The following is a 19,852-nucleotide window of genomic DNA, read 5'->3' as shown; positions in this document are numbered from 1 at the left end:
ATGCCAATCAGGAGCATCTGACAAAAAGACATGGGCTTTTCCACGACGCTGGGGGTGTTCCCAACTCTCCTCACGCACCTCTGATGGAGTCACCATGTTCCCGTGGTAGACTGGCACAACATGCTCATCTTCCTGGCTGTATCCCACCCTCAGGATAACCCTGGGAGTGAACGTGGCCCCCTTGAACAAGTCACGAAATATCCCATAGTGCTCTGCCATGCGCTGCTTGTGGARTGGGCCGCTGGTCTTCTCCCACTCTGCTTTGACTTCATCAAGGGGGATCAGCACTGCAAAAAAAAGAAATGGCTCGAGGGGCTGCTGGAGAGTGAGCACCTAGGGCAGGGGAGAGGAGATGGGGCACAGACCTGTTCGGAGCCGTGCTGCTCTTTCCATCTCGGCATTCTGGCGGTTCTGTCGCAGGATCTTTTTTCTTTCCTTGAGTTCCTTCATCCGCAGCGGTTTATCACGTGGCAGGCTGATGTCAATCTTTGGCTCTTCACAGAGAAATGAAAAATTACATGTGTGAAAAATAGGGATACTCAAAACATCCAAACTTCCAAACCCCCAAACCCTGCAAAAGGGTTAGYGTCTCTCTGGGAAACAGGACAGATTTTTCAGTCTACAACCATGGCCCCAGCCTACAGACAGCTTCCCTGATCTCCGGCAACAAAAAGAAAAAGCACAGATCTATCCGCGCGTACCTGGCTCTGGGGTAGTATATTGCTGGTATGTCTTCCACCACCGAGGCTTTCTGCTCTCCTTTTCAGCCAGCCTGAAGTAGCGAGTGAAGCTGCGATATTTTGCCAGCGCTTCCAGGTTGCTGACGTCTATGTCTTCGTTAGGCATCGGCCCCAGAGGCGCTGCCCGCTTGCAGAGCGCGGCTGGAAACRGCGAGCGGCCTCATTGTAAAAACACAGCAAGAGACAAGCCCGACAGAGAGACGGGCCCGGACGAAGACCAGGAGCACGGTTTGGGGCTAAAGCAAGGCCAGGACATGGGGGCAGCTGAGCTCTAGTGCGTCACTAAGTCAGGGGGGTATTGGGGCATCCTGAGTTTTAAGCCACGCTTTCCTGTTTATGGAAGAATTCACTGTTTCTCTCTATAAAGCACTGTAAGAGCGTTATGGGGGAAGCCCCCCTTTTGCTCTAGGGCCTCGGGACCTTCCCCGTTCACCTAARGGGCACTGGAAAAGGAGCCCAGGCGTCCGAGACCCCTCGCCACCTCCCCAAACGGGCTCCTATCAGAGATATCTGGGAGGACCCAGGCGTCCGAGAGCCAGCCCCTCCCCCCAGCCGGCTCCTACTACACGCCCTTGGCGGAACCCAGGCTCCCGAGAGCCAGCCGCTTCCCCCCTCTCCAGCCGGCTCCTACTACGCGCCCGTGGGGGGACCCAGGCGTCCGAGGCCTCCCCCACCCCCCGCGGCCCGTGCCTCACCGGCGGTGCCGAAGGCTCGCCCGCTCCGTACGCCGTACAGCGCCGCGCTCAGCATGGGCGCCGCCATTGTGCGCGCCGCTCCAGCGGAAGGCCCCCGTTGCTATAGCGATAGCTGCTGCCCCGGAAGGGCCTGGCGGGAAAGGCCCCCGTTGCCACAGCGACAGGGGCTGCCCCGAGCAGAGCCTGGCGGAAAAGGCCCCCGTTGCCCCCAGCAACCAACCGCAAGGCGAAGGGCGGTGCGGGCCAGCCCCGAGAGGAAGGCGGCCATGGCGGGGCGGGGGTGTCTCCTCAAGGAAAGGCGAACCAGGCTCCTGAGGGCGCCTCGGTGGGCCCCTGGCACCCTGGGTCATGTCCCCGCAGGCCCCCATCTGCTGCCCCCCACCCTACACTTCCCACCCTACACTTCTTGTTCAAGAACCACGAGCTCTTGAGCTCTTGTTCAAGAGCCACCCGTTTTGGGTGGCTGGGCTGGCCAAGACACCGTGTTGGGGCCTGATCCTCCAGGTTAGCAGCGTCCTTTGCGTTACTGCAGTCCTGCAGCCACGGCTCTGCCAAGGCGGCTGGCAGCCTTTGGGATGGAGATTGGACGAAGGGTGGCTTCAGGGCTCACAGGGAAGGATTTCACACTCTGTGAATGCTCAGATGCTTTTTTTAAAAGGGAAGAATGGCAGTTTCTCGGCTGAGAACTGGAATTATTTACTGCTTGTTTTTTTTTTCCCCATGAGTATGGCCCAGCAGCCTACTCTGAGGACAAAGCCAGTCCCTCGGGAAGGATGTGGGGATGCCTTCGCCTCAGGCTGACAGAGATGAAGTGTTGTAGGATGCCTTCTTCAGGGTCTCCAGGAAGAACTGCTCGTCTTCCAAGAAATCACGATCCTGAGGAGAGAGGAGGCAGGATGGGAAGGGTGCCACAGAGCACCTGGGAAATGGGGTCCTAGGCTGGGGTGTCACTCATGGGCGAGGGACGTATCCCAAGCCCTCCCTCACACAGCGAGCACGAGGACAGCTACCCAGCCATGGCCTGTTAGCTCACGCTTTGAGTGAGACCCATGGAGGAAGCCTCAAACAACCTCCTTGCCTGGGGAAGGACCCACTAGGGACACAGAGGACTGATAGAGAAGGAAGCTGATGGGAAAGGATGGAGGGATTAATGAAGCCAGAGTCCAGGAGAGCTGATGTTTCCCACTGAGGGATGGAGTAAGGAGAGGGGCTACCCCACTTAGACAAGGACACTATCAGTGAACCCGAGACAAGCTGTGAGCATTTGCTAGTCCTTGCTTCTGGTATCACTCATCCTCCTCTAGGTATAGCAGAGAAACGTGGAGCTGTTGCCTTCTGCAAGCCCTCCCCAGCCCAGCACAGATTCATGGCTCAGCAACGATCTTAGGAGACACCCCACGCTCTCTGGCTGTTAGGCCTGAATCTGGCTTCATGCAGTCCTGCTCCCTCATGGCTGGTCTGAACCCCCTTCCAGCCCCAGTCTCCCTGCTGGCTCACCTGTTGGGCCCTGTGCTTCAGCAGCAGCAGTTTGGCGTAGAGCTCCGATGGGCCTGCCGTGCCCGGGCTGTCCCTGCTACCACCTGGGTTGCGCCTAGGGAATGCTGTGATGGGAGGCGGAAAGCCTGGTATGAGAGCTTGAGCATGCAGCAACGCTGCCATCAGAAAAAACATGGACGGACACACTGGCGCATCCTTGTTTTGCTGCCTGTGTGCCCCTGCAGTGGGATCTGTCCCAACCTCCCAGAGCAGACGGGCTTTAACCTACCCACCTCTTCCCTCCCAGTACCTTGTACCCCATCCTGGCACTGACCTGGCTCAGAGAGCTCAACTGCGCAACCCTTGCGAGAATGGGGAGGCCAAGGCCAACACAGCTCTGAGGTTTATATATGGGGGAAGTAAAACAGCCCCCAGAAATGTCCCAACCTTCCTGAAGAGTGAAATGAGAGCATGGTTGCCCTATGGTTTGCTCCTTGCCATCAGCAGCATGCAGGAGCTCTTACACAGCGTGCTGGAGAGGCCCTTGGCAGGGGTGCTGATGTCCTGGGCCGTGGTCAGCAGCAGCGTGGGGTTGTTTGGCAGTTCTTCGCGTAGCTGCTGGAGCTGTCTCCTCTGGAGAGCCATGCTCAGCCGCTCCTGCCCTGACCCCGGGAGAATGGGAGAAAGGGAGAAAGGGAGAAAGGGAGAAAGGGAGAAAGGGAGAAAGGGAGAGAGAGAGAGAGAGAGAGAGAGAGGGGGAGAGAGAGAGACCCTTGGTAAAGGTTCAGGCCCTCGGCATGGTGGCCTGAGGCCAAGAGGGGAAGGTGAGGGGGGGGATTGCCTGATGCAGATGCTGCTCCTGCTGCTTCAGCTGCTCCAGGTTCTGCTGCATGACCCGCAGTCTGGCCTGGTGCTCGGACTCTACCCTGCGGGCCTCCCGCAGCGCTCGCTCCCCTTCCTCGCACTTCTGGGCTGAGAGCTGCAAGGCAGAGTGGCTGGGCAGGAGGGCGACGGAGACCCTCACTGCCCCGGGGCAGCTGCCGAGGCTCCTTCGCACATTCTCTTATTCCCCTCTCGAGCTGCTCCAGCTCCACTTTCTCTCTGCTGGTACCATTCCAGCAAGAGCTGCCCAAAGGGGGTCTGTGCCTGTCCCCTGTGCCTTCCCTGCTGCAAAAGCATCAGGTTCCCACAGGGGACGAGGATGACGCAGCCGTTGCCACCATCATCACCCCCTCCGGTACCTCAGTGTAAGCAGGGATCAGAGCTCCCTGCCGGGGAGATATCGCTGTCACGTGGCACAGCTGGGGATGGCAGCATTGTCCCTTGTCCACAGCCACACATGGACCAGCAGCCAAGCTGGGGTTTCACACCCCTCCTGAGGTCATGGATCCTAAGCCAGGGCTGTCCTGGGCACAGCTGTGCCCCACAGAGCTGCGAGCTGCAGCACGGATGCTCCTGCTTACCTTGCTCATGGTGTCGATCTCCTCCACCCGCTGCCGGATGTGCAGTGCAGCTCCGTTCACCTTCTCCTTCTCCAGCCTCAGCTCCTGCCAGGCCTGGTCCAGCAGCTCCCTGTCCCTCGCCAGCTGCTCTTCCTTGGCCTTCAGCTCGCTGGCCCGGATCTTCAGCTCTGCCTGCTCCTAGGGTGAGCAGGGGGGGTGAGAGATGGGTTACCTGCCCTGTCCCGGCCACTATCCCACGTCTTCCCTAGTGATGGGAGAGATCTGCCCCTGCTGAGCTCCTGGTGCTGGCAGACTGGCTTTGGGGTGCAGAGCAATGCCACCAGGTATTGAAGTGGTGCCCCCATCCACCTCCCCATGGGGACCAGGGCCTGGCAGAGCTGAGGGTGTACAGACAGACACATGCACTCCTTCCCTGGAAAGGAAGGATCTCCTCACCAGATTGTACACCCTAAAGCATGCTCAAGCCACAGCAGTAGAAGTGTTCAGCCTTGATGGTTACCCGACTTTGGACATTCACAATGGAGGCGACTGTGCCTGGTCTGGCTGCCGAAACTCCTCACAGCCAAGGGGGAAGAGACAGATGTGATTGATGCTAAAAGTCAACATCTAAAACAGGCCAAGGGAGCTGCCCTTGGAATCGCCATGGTCTGTTTCTCACCACTGGCCCCATGTGATGTGTCCATTTTAAACATCTGAAGCCAGGTCTGACTTTCTCCCTGCTTTTCTGCAAGCAGGACCCATCAGGGAGCCCAGCTGCCTGCCCAGCAGTACTGGATGCTGCGGGCAGGGGCTCTGCCGCGGTACCTTGGCGAGGCTCATGATGGTGCCCTCTCTCTGGGAGTCCCTTTGCAGGGCCCGGTCCATGTCACGCTCCAGTCGCTCCTTGCTCAGCTGCTGCTGGGTGTGAAACTCGGCCCACTCGGCTGACAGCTTCCGGCGCTCCTCCGAGCACTTCTGCATCACCGACTTCTGCTCCTCCAGCAACGCGCTCTGGGAGAGTGATGCAAAAGAGAGCGAGAGCCCTGAGTCCCGTGGTCGCAGGATTTTCTCCTCTAACCCATCTCTGCCACTAACTCCCATGCAATGTCTACAGGCTGGTCAAGTCTGGGGCACCAGGCATGAGCTCTGCATGGGGAACTCAGGCCTCGCGCTCCTCGGCAGCCGGCCTGCACCATGCGCGCACGCAGCAGCCTCTTGCACCTGTGTGCCTGATGGTTGATCTGATCTGTGATTCACCAAGTGACCGAGTGTGGGATTGAGGAGGCAGAGGATGGAGCAGAGAGGAGGGATGTTCTAGCCCAGAACCCAGCTCTTTCCTCCACCGTGCACCACAGTGCAGCCCTGGTTGGACTCTCGAGACATCTGAAAAGTGCCTGGAGATGTCTGCATCTCACCTTCGCCCTCTCCAGCTCTGCCCGCTCCATGGAGAGCTGCTGGGTCATGACTCTCCGCTGCTCCTCCAGCGAGCGCTGCAGCGATTCCACCTTGGATTGCTCTGCCGTTGCCCTCCACCGCTCCTGGGCCCAGAGACAAAGGGGGCATGGACACAACTCATGGGCTCCAGGCCAGACCTGGCATCCTCAGCCTGCCCCAGCTCCAGCCTGCCTGCATGGAGGATGGTCCTACAGTAGCCATGGGGCCAGCACGGGCAGAGGACACCATGCAGGCTCACCTGCTCCAGCAGCCGAGTCTGCTCACCCAGCCTCGCCTCCATTTTGGCGATAATCTCCTGGAGTYGGCTCCGCTCTTCCTCCATGTCCCTCTGCTGCTGTGACAGCCTGTCCTGGAGCACTGAGGAGAGCGAAGGGCTGGGCTGTGAATGGCAAGGACCCATGGGCCAGTGCGAGCTGTGGGGTGTCCATTCCACCCCACCCCACGCCCACCATGAATCACTGCCACCCTCTGCAGCATCCTCTGTGATGCCAAGGGGAGAACCTCTCTGTCCATAGCACGTTCATGGAAAATCTGTGTGCTTTTGCATTCATCGCCTGCTGCACATCCCCGGGACATCGTTTTGTAAGGGGCAGACCCCAAGATGTCTCATGACCATGGCAAGCAGGCAGGGCTTAGCCAGCCCAGGCTCAGCCAGCCCGGGCTCCTTAGCCAACCTACCATGGGGGCACCATCCCTAATGTTGGTGCCTCCCCCCATCCCAGGTGTCCTCAGGACCCTGGGGCCGTTTTGGCACCGGGAAGGGCAGACGTACCCTTGAGCTGCCTGTCACGCTGCTGGGCCCCCATGGCCAGCTCCTGGGAGGTGGTGTGGTGCGTGGCCTCCACCCGGTGCGAGAGGTCCTGCAGGTCACTGGAGAACTTCTCCATCTGCTCGATGATGCCGTTCAGAGACCTGCAGAGAGGCCACCTGTGGGGAACGTGCTTCATCCCACCGCCCTGAGTCTTTCCCAGTTGCAACAAAGCGGAAACAAGATGTAGCTGCTCCTCAGGGGAGCACCGATGGGTTGGGGTTGGTTTGGTGCTGAGGGCATATTAGTCCTCAAACCAGGGACATCTGTGTAGGTTCCATACTGTCTCCCCAGCGAAAGCCACGGATGCAAGGGGCAGCAAGCGGTGGAAGAAGGCAAGAACCCTGCTCCTGTGGACTGAAGTCAGTTCCCTGTGGGACAGGAAATGCAGCGGCTGGGGCCCAATGCGAGGAGACTGCACGGGCCACTGGTACCTGGTGTGTGAAGTGGCGCTGGTCACTGCATCGATCTCCTGGTCTTTCAGCCTCTTCAGCCGCTGGAGCTGCTCTTCGTGGTCTTTGCGCATCTCCTGGACAGATGTCCTGCAGGACCCGGGGGAAGTTCGTTTTATCTTTCCTTTCCTAGGGCCCCCAAACCATTGCCTGGGTCCTTCGCTAAGATGGGGCCCCACGCGGGTGCTGCCGGTGCAGCTTCGTGCCCTGCTCACCTCTGCAGCTCCTGCAGGTGCTGCAGCTCCTGCATGCTCTGCTGCTCCAGCGCCGCCAGCTGCTGCTGGTGCCGCGCCAGCAGCTCTGCCCGCACCTGCTCTGCGGCCTGGCTCTGCGACACCAGCTGTGCTGCCAGCTGCTCCTTTTCCTGCCGCAGCCGCTCTTCCCGCTGCCCATAGGTCTCCTCCACCACCTTCACCCGGCTCCTGCCCGAAGAAAGCCCATGATGGGGTTTCATGGCAATGCCTGGTGCTCCCCATCCAAAGCGCACACAGGGCTTTGGCATGCAAATGGGTGCTGTTGTGTGCCTGGGGAAACTGAGGCACGGGGCGATTTGCTCTCTGCAGTCTGAGTCCTGATTTCTCACGCTACTACCTGTGAGGTACCCTGATTTGAAGCTTGCTGGCAGTGGGACTAGTCTCTCCTCCTTGCCACCTGTGGGACAGCGTTGGTGAGAGCAGACCTCCACCTCAGGTCTCCCCCGGGACTGCTCTCCACCCCACCAGCGTCAATGGGGCTATGTGCCTGCCTGCCCTGGGGATGGATTTGGGGAGCTCCCCAGTGCTCCCACCCCAGGGAGTGCCAGCAGGGTGGTAGGCGAGGACACGACACAGGAGAGGAGAGGACCCCATACCTGTGTGCACTCTCGAGGAGATCCAAGTCCTCCTGGTGTCGCTGCTGGAGACTCTCCAGCAATAGTTTCTGCTGCATTCGCTCCAGTTCCAGTGTTYGGACCTGCGGGGCACCCAGGGGAGAAGGTCCTTGTGCCACCCTGGGAACATGTGTCCTCCCGTCCAGCCTGGCATGGGGACAGAGCTCCCAAAGCAGGACTCGGCAGCCTCAGGCACCTCTGCCCGGTGAGGTTTCTCCCCTCTCTCCAGCCATCCCGATGCTGTTTGGAGCAGACAACTCCTCTCCTCCCCCTGGGTCCCCTGTCCAGCCCCCTGCGACAGGGCTCACCTGGCTCTCCAGCTTGGCCACGCGGGCCTGGGCACTGAGCAGCGCTGCCTGATAGCCCGCTCCGTCCTCGGAGAACTGGGCTGCGGGAGCCCCCGGCCCCTTCATGTGCAGCGAGCCCAGGGCCAGTGGCTCAACCTGTGGGATGGAGAGAGAAGACCGAGGCCTCAGGACCAGCAGCTTTGCAGCGTGGCCAGCAGACCCTGTGGAAATACGTGTCCCTCACCTGCGGCTGTGGTGCTGCTGGGAGATGTGTCCTGGGGACGGCAGCCTGTGGAGGTGCAAGGATGCTCTCAGGCCTTGGGCTGAGCCCAGCTCTGCGAGAAGTCTCCTTCTAGCTGGGGAATGGTCACCACCCTGAGCTGCTGTGGCCTCTCTTCTCCTGCCCTTCTCCAGCCTGACCCCACTTCTAAACTTGGTCCCTTCCCCCCCGGTGACGCCCCAGGAGGCCCTACCCCAGGCACAGGCATGCTGGGCTTTTCCTTGCCAGGGACGAGTGCAAGGATAAGACCATGAATCCCCTGGGACAGCATGTGTGTCCTGCCACAAGGGCAGAGCAAGGAGGCCCAGCTAGGCTAGAAACGGAGACTTCAAGGACCAAGCACGAATTCCCCTCTCTTTCAAAGGCTTTGATTCCCCTTCAGTTCCCTAGAAACAATCTTAGGGCATGTTCACCCCAATATTGGGGAAAACCAGCTGAAGGAAAAGTCCGTCATCAACTGGAGCCTCTGTTGCCTTATTAATATAATATATAAATATGCCTGGGGCACTATGTAAATGGTGCTCAGGTGATGCTCGCGATCGCCACCTCGGTCCTGCACCTCTCGCGGGGAGCTCGGGCCCAACAGACCTACCTGAGCGAGCGGGGCAGGACCTGGCATCTCCTGCTGTCCCGGGAATAAGGCTGCAGGAGCTGAAAATTCAACGTGCCCATGATTCAGACATGGCAATGGGAACCGGGGAGGAGGCTGGGTCCCCTAAGCCACTTTTAGGAAATGTTGAGCTGGTGCATGGGCTCAGCCAGGGCAGGGGTCCTGCCAGCACGTGGCACTAACGGGATGAGCGTCAGGGCAGTGGGAGGTGATGAGGGGGGAGAAAAAGGACAGCAAAGTTGGGAGCTCATCCCACACCACCCATCGCTTGGAGAGGGCAAGTCTTTGCAGCTCTCTGAGACCACAAAGGCTGCGCTGCAGGAGCTCGGGGCAGCATTTTGGAGCCACAGCGCACCCCGGGACACCATCCCCACCCTGCCATGAAATGGGGACAGCAGGATCCTGCAGCTCAGCAGCCTGCTCTGCCACCAGCTGGCCAGATCCTGGGCAGCCCTCATGTGGCCAAGGGCCACCCCGTGGCTCCTGCTGGTTTCTTTGGAGGGATCCTCTGCCTATTGCTGCCCGAACCCATCTGCCCCGTGAAACGCACCCAGGGCGCTGGCGTCTCCAGAGGGATCCTCCTTTCTGGACTCTGGTGGGAGAACTGAGGCTTTTTTTGGGGCGCTGAGCCGGGGAACGGGGTGCCTGCATGGGCATAGACATGGATGAATGATGCACAGCAATGTCACAGCATGGGGAGAGGCGCAGGGATGTTTCCCTGCACACGCCCGTGATCTCCTCGAGCTGGGCATTGCCCTAAGTTTAGAGCTTGGCTTTTCCATCATGAGCAGAAAGGGAAGAGCCAGTCAAAAGCGCTGGTGCTTCAAAGCTGCCTTCCCTCCTCGTTACGGAGGTGCCAAGCCAGCACGGTCGCTGCTGGCTACCAGCTCTCCCCACTCCCCATCTCACCCACGTGGCTGCTTTCACAGGAAACCTCTCCTGCGGAGGATGTCCGAAACGCGAGGAAGGCCTTACCCAGAGCCATCCTCACTCGCTGCCGTGCCCTGCGGAGCGGCTGCCTGCGGTGGTGCGCCTGCGGGGGCGGCTGGCTGGCTGCAAGAAAATAACCTCGTACGTGAAAGAGCCACGGAAGTGATGAGCAACGAGATCCTTTCCCCAACACCAGCTGCTCTTTGCAGGGTGACAGCCTCCGTCCTGCTCAGCTGTGGCAGGATTTTGGCTGCAGATGGAGCAAAGACACCCCCAAACCTCTGTGCTGCATGTTCCTCCCTGCTGCAGCCACCCCTTTCCCCCAGGCAGCGCCAGCCTCAGGTCACACCCTCCCTGCCCAAAACACACGTCTGGCATTGCATCTTTTTGTCTGCAAATTGCCTTCGAGTCCCAGCTGCACGGCACAGGTCTGACTCTGTGTCTGCGTAAGCCCAGATGGGGAGGAGAGAAGTTGCCTAGGACTAAGGGAAATGAAGGCAAAGGGGTGTTGAGGCAGGGCCACGAAGGGCAGTGGGAGCCCCAGCGGAGGAGCTGATTCGAGGCAGCCCCGCGGCAGCGTGTGCAATCTCTGCCGCAGCCGGGACAAGGGCCTGGAGGGGTGATGGACTCCAGGCTGGATCAGCCAGCACAAAATCCTGTGTTCTTACCCCAATATGAGACAAAACAGTGTTTAAAATTAGTTCCTTAAATCCAAGCTGAGGATTCCTGAGGGATCCTCAGCGGCCGTCTGCAGAGCGGACGGGAGCAGCCACCAACGTGCCTTTACCTGGTGGCCGAGCGGGGATCCAGCCCTTTGCCCGGTGTCTCCGAGGGCTCAGCACCTCTCTCCTGCGCCTTCGCCTGCGCTTGGGCTTTCTTGCGAGACAAGGCGGCGCTCAGCCAGTTGTCCTCTTCCGGCGGGTCGGGTTTGGCCGCGGGCTCCTCCGCGGCTGGGAGCTGGCTGGTGGGGTCAGGTTGCCCGGCCACGGTGGGGCTCGGGCAGCTCCCCGCGGCACTGGCCTGTGCTGGAGATGGAGGGTCCGAATCCAGAAAATCCTCATCTTTCAAGCCCAGCCAGTCGCCGCCAGCCCTGCTGCCCCGCGCGGGGCTCCGGYTGGCTGGAGGAGGAGGGGGTTTGGCGCGTGGGTCCGGCTTCGATTCGCTGGTGCTCTCGGCCGAAAACCTGCTGCGGCGAGAGGGAGTCACGAACCTGCCCGAGAGGGGRCACCCCGGCTCAGGGGCAGCGCGCCCGGCGGTCAGGCAGACGCACAGCGCGGTACCTCGCGGGCTGCCACCGCGCCGGCCGGCCCTCGGGCGCCGAGGCCACCGTGGGCTGGTACGCCCCRAAGACGAAATCCTCCTCGTCCCCAGGCTCTTCCTTCTCTGCTCAGACACGCGGCCTCGAGTCAGCACGTTGCAAAGACACCGGCCCTCCTCCTCCTCCTCCCATGCGATTCCCACCGGGATCGCTGCTGCTGGGGAAACGCCGCTGGAAACATCTTCCCTGGCAAGCCGCAAGTGCGGTGCCTTCCCAGCGCGGCTGGGAAAAGCGGCTTCGTTGGGAACGGGCCCACGTTCAACAGCCACCGGGTTACTGAGTATCTCACCCTCCCGCGCCAACGCTGGCACCTCCGCAGACCTTCCCCGCCTCCCCGGCCGGGCTCACCTGGCTGCTTTTGGTATTTCGTATCCAGCTTAAACTCCCTGCGCTCTCCTGTGCCTGGCCGCTCCAGGGCTTTGGCCGCGGAGCCCCGTCCCAGTAACTCGTCCAGCTTGGAGCGGGCTGGACGGAGCTCGTCCCTGCAGGGGACACAGCCGCGGGGGTGTTTCTCGAGACGCAGCCTTGCCAGGGCGTTCCTGCTCTTCCATGCAAAATGAGGCTGCTCTTGCCACTTTTTGCGTATGTTTTTTTTCTAAGCCCTCCGTTTCTAGCATGCCAAGTGCTAAGAAAACCAGCCGTGACCCCTCGCAGCGTGCCTGAGTCTGCAGACAGGCAGCACGAACCCGCGGCAGCGAGGTGCAGCGTGACCGCAGCACAACTCACCAGGCCCCCAGCTCCCCAAGGGAGGRCCCCATCTTTCTACCCTGTATTTGTACAGCGCCATGCACAGCAGCTCCTGGCTCGGACCAGAACCCACTGGAGAAGCTATGAAGTCCTCCAGGACCCCCCACCCTCTTTCCACCCCGCGTGGCTGTCTCACGCACACGCCATCCCCTGCTTTGCTCCTGCTGCCTTTTTGCAGCCCGGGAACGCCTTACTTGTCTCCCTTCCTCCCCTGCTTTGGGTCTCCTTTMGGGCTATCGCCGAATCCCAGCGCGTCCATCAGGTCATCGCCATCGTCCTCAAACGTGAGCTCCTCCCTCCTGCGGACAGGGGCCGTGGTGTGCCGGGGCGGCTGCGGTGCCGGCGGCTCTGCGGATGGGATCACATGCAGCAACAGTAGGTTTCCTTGGGGCTTTTTTAACAAGAGACCGTAGCAGCCCTGCCTGCCCTTTTCTCTCAGGACCGTTTACCCAGGCACTTTTAGAACAGTGCTGTTTGGTGCTCAACCCCCCTGGGAAGCGACAAAGTGGCCATGCACTACTTCCCGGGCTGTGGCCGTGCACCCACTGCTGGGACGTTGCTGGATGTCACCGACACCGGMGTTTCCAGCTTTGGTGACCACCAGGAGCTTTGTAGCCCTGCAAATTCCTGCCCTCCAAAAGTCCCCGCTCCCTCAATGCGCCTTGGTCCTTGCCCTAACCCAGCAGCTGCTGCTCGTGTCCATCCCTGCAGCAGACTGGACTTACTGGGGCATGGGGAGGCTCGGGGGGACTCTCAGGCCCTTCCCGTTATCATCCCAGCTGCAGGRACGAGGGGGCCGGGTGCTTGTAAGAGCCACAGAGCAGCTGGATCCAACCTGGAGGCATGCTGGCTGGGCTTTGGTGGGGACTGGAGATGCTCTTAGCCACTCCAACCCTGACCCAGCAAACTTGTCCTCATTTGGCACCATGCAAAACAGGCTGGGTGAAGTCAAAGGTAAGATTTGACCTTGCCCGGAAGGAAAGATCACTTCTGTAATCTGCAGCCCACTGGAAATATCAAGCATGCAGTGAGCTGCCCGACAATTAACCCYGTTACAGAGTTGCTCTACAAACATTCACACTGGTTAATAAGAGATGGGACCAGCTGGCTTTCAACCGAACCAGTTGGACCTCACCCAAACTAATCCAGGCTCCTTATTCATTTAATACAAATGGGATGCAGAACATCCCTACTTACTTACCTTTCTCTTTGCTCAGTTCTAGTTTTTTTGCAGAGCTATTTTCAGTGCCGGATGGGGTTGGCTTCTTGGGAGCATTTTGTTCCTCATCAGATAAAAGCCCTGCCAAAGGATCATCTAAATCTAGGAATTTCCCCGTAGGGAAAAAAAAAGGAGAATTAAAAAAGAAAACAAACAAACAAACCCCCCCAAACCTCAAAACCCAAACACATCATTTAGAAGAACTCCCATTCTGCACTAAGCCAAGCTCTAACCCTGTCACATGCCCATGGGGACAACAGGGATCAGATCTGCCTCACTCAGAGCAGTGGCAAGAGGGAAACCAACCCCAGTGCTTGTACTGGTGCCCAAACTCCGTGGGGCAGCTGGGTTGAGACCTGGGTCCTSTGGGCACTGCCAGGCGTGTGTTGCAATGGGGCCTCAGGTGTAACTTTGACCTCAGCATCACTACTGAGGTCTTCCAGGTGTTCCCCAAATCCCTCTTTGCTGGAGGGCTGCTACCCCTAACGGCATGAACGCGGGTTCTGCAGGGATCTAGGGYGCCCTCGAGTCTCTCTGAACTTCATACACTCAATAGTTATGTTTCTGTGGGATTAAGATTGGAACTGGTGTTGCAGGGGTGAAAGACTCTGTAACTCATTAACCATCCAAGCCTTTAGCCAACGCGAGAGGCAAGCTACGGGCAAACAGCAAGGCCAGAGTCCGCAGCTGCCCCAGGTACCTGCTCRTGGACCTGGAGTGAGAACCTACCTTCAAAGTTAAATTTCTTGTACTGCCGGGAAGTGGGGGGAGATGAGAGTGGCTTCTTTTCCAYTGCGGGTGCAGACTCCCCTAGAAAGAGGGGCCACGCTCAGAGACAGAGTTGCCCCTGTCTCCCCGCCGGCCGACGGCTGCTTCCCTCCCAGGCGCCCCCRACAAGCACGTGCTGTGACACAAAGTCCACCCGAGGCCCCAGAGGCTGAAGGTCCCTCTGGAGGGGCCTCCTTGCAGGCAGGAAAGGAGAAGAGGGTCTCGGGAAGAGCAGAACAAGCTGGGGATGGGCTTATCATAAACACAATCCCTCTGGGTCTCCTTCCACCTGCATCCAGSTGATCTCACTAGAAATGCTTGTCGCATCACGTTGAGAGGCCAGGTGAGGACTCAAGCACTGGGCACCACACACAGCCAGAATAAAACTCTTTGCCTGTGATAGCCCCAAAAGGGATCAGGGAAAGGATTTTAGGGAACAAAACCACTTTTTGCTCCCTATCTTAGATGAAAATGTCTCATGCACGTTTGCAGTCAAGCTGGGAGAAGAAGAGGAGACTCTCCTTTTTACCTTTCTCGGGAGTTAGCAGCTTCTCTGCAGTTTTTACTGCTCCTCCCGTGGGGTCGCATTTCTCGGGGCCTTTCGCAGTCATTTTCCCTGGCCCTGAACTGGGTTTTGATATTCCCAGGAGATCCGCTTCCATGTCATCCATGTCCTGGAAAGCAACAGGACGCAGATGGGAGCAGGGTGGACGCTGCCACCTCCCCGGGGCCGCTTCCCTGCCAGTGCGCTGCCACCTGCCCCGACCCGCGTTCGCAGAGCTCGGCTCTACGGGGAAGGATTTCCAAGAGGGCGCCGAGCCGGGCTCCCCATCACGCCTGCTCGCAGCGCGCGTGGGGCTGAGGTGATGGGTATTTGTGCGCTTACCTTCAGGGTTTGCAGCACAGCCTGCGGGTCGGCGTCTGAGACATCGGATCCCTGCGTGCCAGGGTGGGGAGAGGTCAGATGGACGGATGGACAGGCTTTGGGGACACCTCGCCCCAGAGGCATTCACTGGCACCTTCCCTTGGCTTCGCTCCATCCCATCCGGGGCACCGGGAAGCCCTTCTCCCACCATCCCCCCACTCCCCCTCCCATCTTCCCAGCTCTGCGGTGATCCTGGAGAAGGGTTGCTTCTTCAACCACATTTCAAGGTTCATCCCTGCTGTCCCACCACTGACTTTGATGGAGCGACGCCAGGGGCAAGCTGGGCCCAGTGAGGTCATTGGGACACCCAGGCTCTCTCCCAAAATTCAGGCTCACCTCCGCAGCTTCAATGTCCTCGGCAGGGAGTTTGCTGAAGAAATCATCCTCCAGGAAGGACCTGTGACATGAGCCTGGGGTTGGGAATGTCGCACCAGCGCTTGCCAAGGTGCGGGGAGATGCCAGCCCCGGGCAGCACCTGGCTGTGTGCCACCCTGGGAACCCTGGTCACCCACCGCTGATGGGACAGCCGGGCCAGGATGGGTGGGGGGATGCGGTGGGGACCACACAGCCACCCCACGGCAGCCGTGTCGCACAACACGGGAACACGCACCCATCTGACAGGGCTAAAATAGCGTTAGGAAAACTGCCACCAGGGCTAGGACTGTTATATTTAAATGAACAACCATTATAAAGGAGATTTACAGAAGATACGCAGGGCCGGGGGACACCTGACCCCCGCTGGAAAGCTGCAGGCCAAGGACGGGGCAGGGCAGAAGGACTTAGGGAGCACAGACAGATCTCCAGACAAGAGGGACGTGTTTGAGAGCCACTCACTTCTTGCTGGCCAGGGAGCTGGTGCCCCTGGCTCTCCCACCGCTGCCCCCGGCCGGCTGGGAAGCTCTGGCAGATTTAACTGGGGTTTCATCTGGAAACAAGGTAGGGAGAGATTAAGATGCTGGATTTAGGCGTATTCCTGACCTAAGCACTCCAAAGTGGGATTTGCTGTCTCCTTACGGGCCCCAGGGGCTTTTAATTGGAGACGAACCTCGTGCTGCCTCCCCAAGCCCATGTCCAGCCTGCTCAGTGGCCTCTCGGACGCTGSGGACCCCGCTCTGCTCCCTGCTTCGCCCCCCCTGGCTACGGGAGCCGGTTTCAGATTGAACGGGCGGAAAGGGAAGGGGCTGTTTGTCCTGTCCATCCCGCGGGGATACGAGAGCGAAAGCCCTGGGCCGGGAGAAGCTCRTTCACAACTTGTTGCGAAGGAGCCCGAGGGCTGGGCACCGCAGAGCTGCCGGAGCAGCACCTCCTGCTCCCAGGCAAGGAGTTACGGAGCACAAGGACACCACCCCGCCCGCTGCAGAGAAGGTGCATTTTACCGTCGTATCCGAGGAGGTCGCCCAGCACGTCATCGATGGAGTCTGGAACGAGACAGAGCGAAGGTGCGGGGGCAGGCGAGCTCGCCGGGCCGGGGCAGGAGARCCCCCAGCTCGGCTGCCGCTTGCTCTTCCAAAACCCGCCAAGCGCAAGGTCTGGTCTGCAGCGTCGTTAGCGTGAGGCCTCCCGACCGGTCCGAAGGGAGCGTCCTTCAGCTTCGGCAGGGCCGGAACTTGAGCCAGGGTTTTGCGGACAGAAGATCTAGCTTCACTTAGCCAGAAACGGGACCTCTTCCTCATCGAGCGCTCAAGCTGCTTTGCGCTCGGCTGCTGGCCACAAGCAGCGCTGGAAACACCTGCGAGCTCTCGTGCTGCAGCACTGAGGAGCCCCTGGGCCCCCCCAAAAGCTCTGCTGCAGCGTGAGGGGCTGCAAGAGGCTGACAGCCTCTAGGCAAGGCGTTTTGGGGGGAAAACTGAAATAGGTATGTTTATATTCTCCCCTGGATTTGGGAAGGTCCCCAAGACAGGACCCCGATAAGCAAGTCCACTGGATCTGGGAGGCAGGTGAGCGGCGCTGGCTCAGGAGCGATGTGATGAACTCGACGGCAGCGTTGAGCCAAGGGCCTTGAGGCACTTCGGGAGCCAGGATTGCTCTGACCCCGCATCCCCCTCCCCTCTGCACCCCCAGCGGATCCCAGCGCTCGAGGACAGCGACAGGAAGAGCGCGCCGGGGCACCTACCTCTTAAACCTTTCCTGGATTTTGCAGCCTGTGGAGAAAGACAAAAAGTCCCCCGTTACAAAATGAAGGGGGTCTGCCCTGCAAAACTCCCTTTTCTGCACGGCACGGTYGGGTACTGCCTGGCCCGGGAAGGAAGGCTCTGCCCCAATGAGCCCCCTTGCCGGGGGGATGCTCGACTGCCCCTCTGCAAAGCCGGAGACGGGCTGCCCCAGAACATCCCCGAGCGCCAGCGAAGCCACCTCCTCCCTGTGCCGTTTGGGACGCGGCATGGGAAACCCAAGGGAAGCACAGAGATGGTTGCAGCTTTTGGGAGGCCGGTGAGCAGAGCCCCTCGTGGCCACCAGCTGGGCAGAAGCCTCCAGCCCCAAACGCGTCTTCTGCCTCCAAAAAAAAAAAAAACCGCCCCGGAACAACAAGTCTGGATTTCCCAAGCCTCCTCCCTGCCGCCGGGCAGCGCCGCACTCACCATCGGAGGCGTCCGGGCTTTGCGGTGCCCCGGCTGGGAGCACGGGGCCGCTGGCAGCTCCGCCGGCACGCAGCTCCGCCGGCACGGTGCGGCGCAGGGGGTTAACGCCGCTGCTCCCGTGCACGGGAACCTCCTACTCGCGGGCGAGGAAGGTTTCCCGATTCGCTGTTACAGCCGGCAGCGCCTCTGTCGAGAAGATTTCCCTTTCCTGTTCGGGCCTGCCCAGCGCTGCCGCGGCCTCTCGCCAAGCCCAGAACAAGGCTCCATCCGAGTCCCCAGAAGGGCCCGCAGCGCCGGCGGCGATTCGCACGGGGACCGCGGCAGGGAGGCCGAGGAAGGGAGAGGGGCCGGTACCCCCTGCCCTGCCCCACGTGCCACCYGCAGGGCAGAGCCCGAGGGGCGGCTCCCGCTCTGTCCCAGCTGCTGGGCAAAGGCCTCGGAGGGCCAGGATGCACCGGGGGAGAGAGAAGGAAACTTCTCCTCTCCGGTGCTGGAGCACGTGGAGGACCCCAAACAAGTGGATGGCAGCTGCCCCCAGCGACGAGGGGTGCACGCACCTCCTGGGGTGGGAGCGGGATGAAGCAGCCCCTGGTTTCTGACCGGCCTCCGGGTGCCAGGGCCTCCCTGTCCCCCCCCCGCTCTGGTACTTGCTCCCTGCTTCTGCGCTCCGCGGCCCGTTGCCACGGCGCCTGCCCGGCCTGCAGCATCCCGGCGCCACGGCCGCAGCATCCYGGGGCCATGCCCGCCCCGTCCCTGACCGCAGCATCCCGCACCCACGCCTGTGACATCCCTGAGCCGTGCCCACGGTATCCCAGACCTGTGCCCACAGCATCCCGGACACATGCCTGAGCTTTCACAGGTCCGTGCCTGCAGCATTCCGTGCCCGCAGCATCCCGTGCCTGCCGCATCCCTGGACCATGCCGGCAGCATCCCGTGCCTGCTGCATCCCTGGACCATGCCGGCAGCAGCCCCAGGCACCCGCTGCACCAGGGAGGCTGAAGGCCGCAGCTCGCACCGCTGCTCAGCCTGCCAGGCAGGCCCGTCCCTGCGCAGAGCCCTGGGAAATGCAGTCTCCGTGCCAGCCCGGAGGGAGGGATGGGAACTACCGCTCCCAGCGGCAGCTGCCACTGACRGGAACAGGTGCCTCTGCTGCTCCTGCCACAGGGCTCCTGCTTATCCGGGAGTTTTGGAAGCTGGGATGGAAGAATGTGGTTCTACAACTGTGAAATGCAGCTGGAAGTCTAAAATGCCACTTCATAGGCTCTGAAAGCTGGGGAGCAGCTGGGAAAGCCCAGGTGTGGATTAGCATCCGAGGCAGACAGGAACGCGGCTTAGACCAGCAAGAGCCGTTTCCTCCGGCTCATGCCAGCTGCCCCCGAAACCGCTTTATATGTGCGGTTTTCCCCAAAAGGCTGCAGGCAGCTTCCGATGCCTGAAGGCAGCAGCAGGGTTTGGGGCTGGCCGAGGTGCCCTCCCGGAGGTGGCCGCCGAGGCTGGGAGGGCCAAGCCTGGCTCTGGCACAAGGCATCAGCCCCCTGCCCCGCTGCTGCTGCTTGGGGCAGCTTCAGGTCATTCCAGCAGCATCTCCTGGCTTGACCGGTAAAAAGAGAGCAAGTACCTGCTGCGACTCATTCTCGAGGCGGGCAGAAACCAGTTCAAGCACCCAGCTACCAGGCGTTAGCAACAGGCCAGGAACAGGACAGTTATAGCTTAGTGCTGTTCAAGCTCATCTTTCAGAGCACAGCCCTTGTGCTGCCATGGAAGGGGGACAGCCCCCAGCTTTAACTCAGAGCTTATCAGGAGAAAAATAGCAACTGGATCCAGAAACCTCAAGGATCGACTGTGAATACTCCATTTGGCAACACTTTCTGCATGTCGTAGCTGCTAAAGCTATTGCTGGTAACCCATCCGGGACAAGTTTCTAGCCGAGAGCTACAATCAGTGGCCACCACTCCAAGGGGGCAAGATGCAGCAGATATAACCACAGCAGTCTCTGGAGCAAGGTGCTAAAGCACTGCTCAAAACAACTAACAGGTAACATGAGAAATTCAGATTAAAAGGAAAAAAAAGATTTCTCTCACTTACCAAAGCTGGCTACACAGCGAAGAGCTAGCCAGCCCCACTCCCAAGGCTGGTCCAACCATGTTCATCTGTACTTATTTCCAGAAAATTCCTAAGGAAATAGCTGCAAGTCTGGAAACAGCTCTTTGAGATCTTTTATGCTTGGGACACATTTACCAGGTGCTTTCACCT

General features: G+C 60.1%; 2 protein-coding genes across 2 annotated transcripts in view; both read right to left on the bottom strand.

The window, feature by feature from the left end:
- MRPL38 (mitochondrial ribosomal protein L38) overlaps positions 1-1,547 on the bottom strand; it is a 4,972-nt gene extending 3,425 nt beyond the window's left edge. The window contains exons 1-4 of the mRNA XM_026090449.1: positions 1,436-1,547; positions 702-881; positions 366-494; positions 79-287 (exon numbers count right to left, since the gene is read on the bottom strand). Coding sequence (XP_025946234.1) covers positions 79-287; positions 366-494; positions 702-881; positions 1,436-1,502 — 585 coding nt within the window. The 5' untranslated portion in view covers positions 1,503-1,547. The remainder of the gene's footprint in view (positions 1-78; positions 288-365; positions 495-701; positions 882-1,435) is intronic.
- Positions 1,548-1,929: 382 nt separating this feature from the next.
- On the bottom strand, positions 1,930-17,680 carry FBF1 (Fas binding factor 1). Its single transcript, XM_026090450.1, has 30 exons — positions 17,600-17,680; positions 17,134-17,161; positions 16,397-16,438; positions 15,855-15,945; positions 15,357-15,417; positions 14,982-15,032; positions 14,625-14,769; positions 14,057-14,137; positions 13,310-13,429; positions 12,303-12,456; positions 11,710-11,843; positions 11,324-11,426; positions 10,831-11,226; positions 10,089-10,166; positions 9,664-9,758; positions 9,096-9,154; positions 8,468-8,512; positions 8,245-8,379; positions 7,919-8,019; positions 7,284-7,490; positions 7,051-7,158; positions 6,581-6,720; positions 6,047-6,165; positions 5,769-5,891; positions 5,179-5,364; positions 4,375-4,551; positions 3,753-3,890; positions 3,436-3,568; positions 2,933-3,057; positions 1,930-2,311 (listed from the first exon to the last, which is right to left on the bottom strand). The coding sequence occupies exons 1-30, from the start codon at positions 17,600-17,602 to the stop codon at positions 2,228-2,230; spliced, it is 3,462 nt and encodes a 1,153-aa protein (XP_025946235.1). The 5' UTR covers positions 17,603-17,680; the 3' UTR covers positions 1,930-2,227.
- Positions 17,681-19,852: the final 2,172 nt, after the last annotated feature.

This window comes from Apteryx rowi, unplaced genomic scaffold, assembly GCF_003343035.1.
Source record: "Apteryx rowi isolate R43461 unplaced genomic scaffold, aptRow1 scaffold_86, whole genome shotgun sequence".
Lineage (NCBI taxonomy): Eukaryota > Metazoa > Chordata > Aves > Apterygiformes > Apterygidae > Apteryx > Apteryx rowi.
Note: the sequence above shows the minus strand (reverse complement) of the source record. Positions and strands in the feature narration are given on the sequence as shown.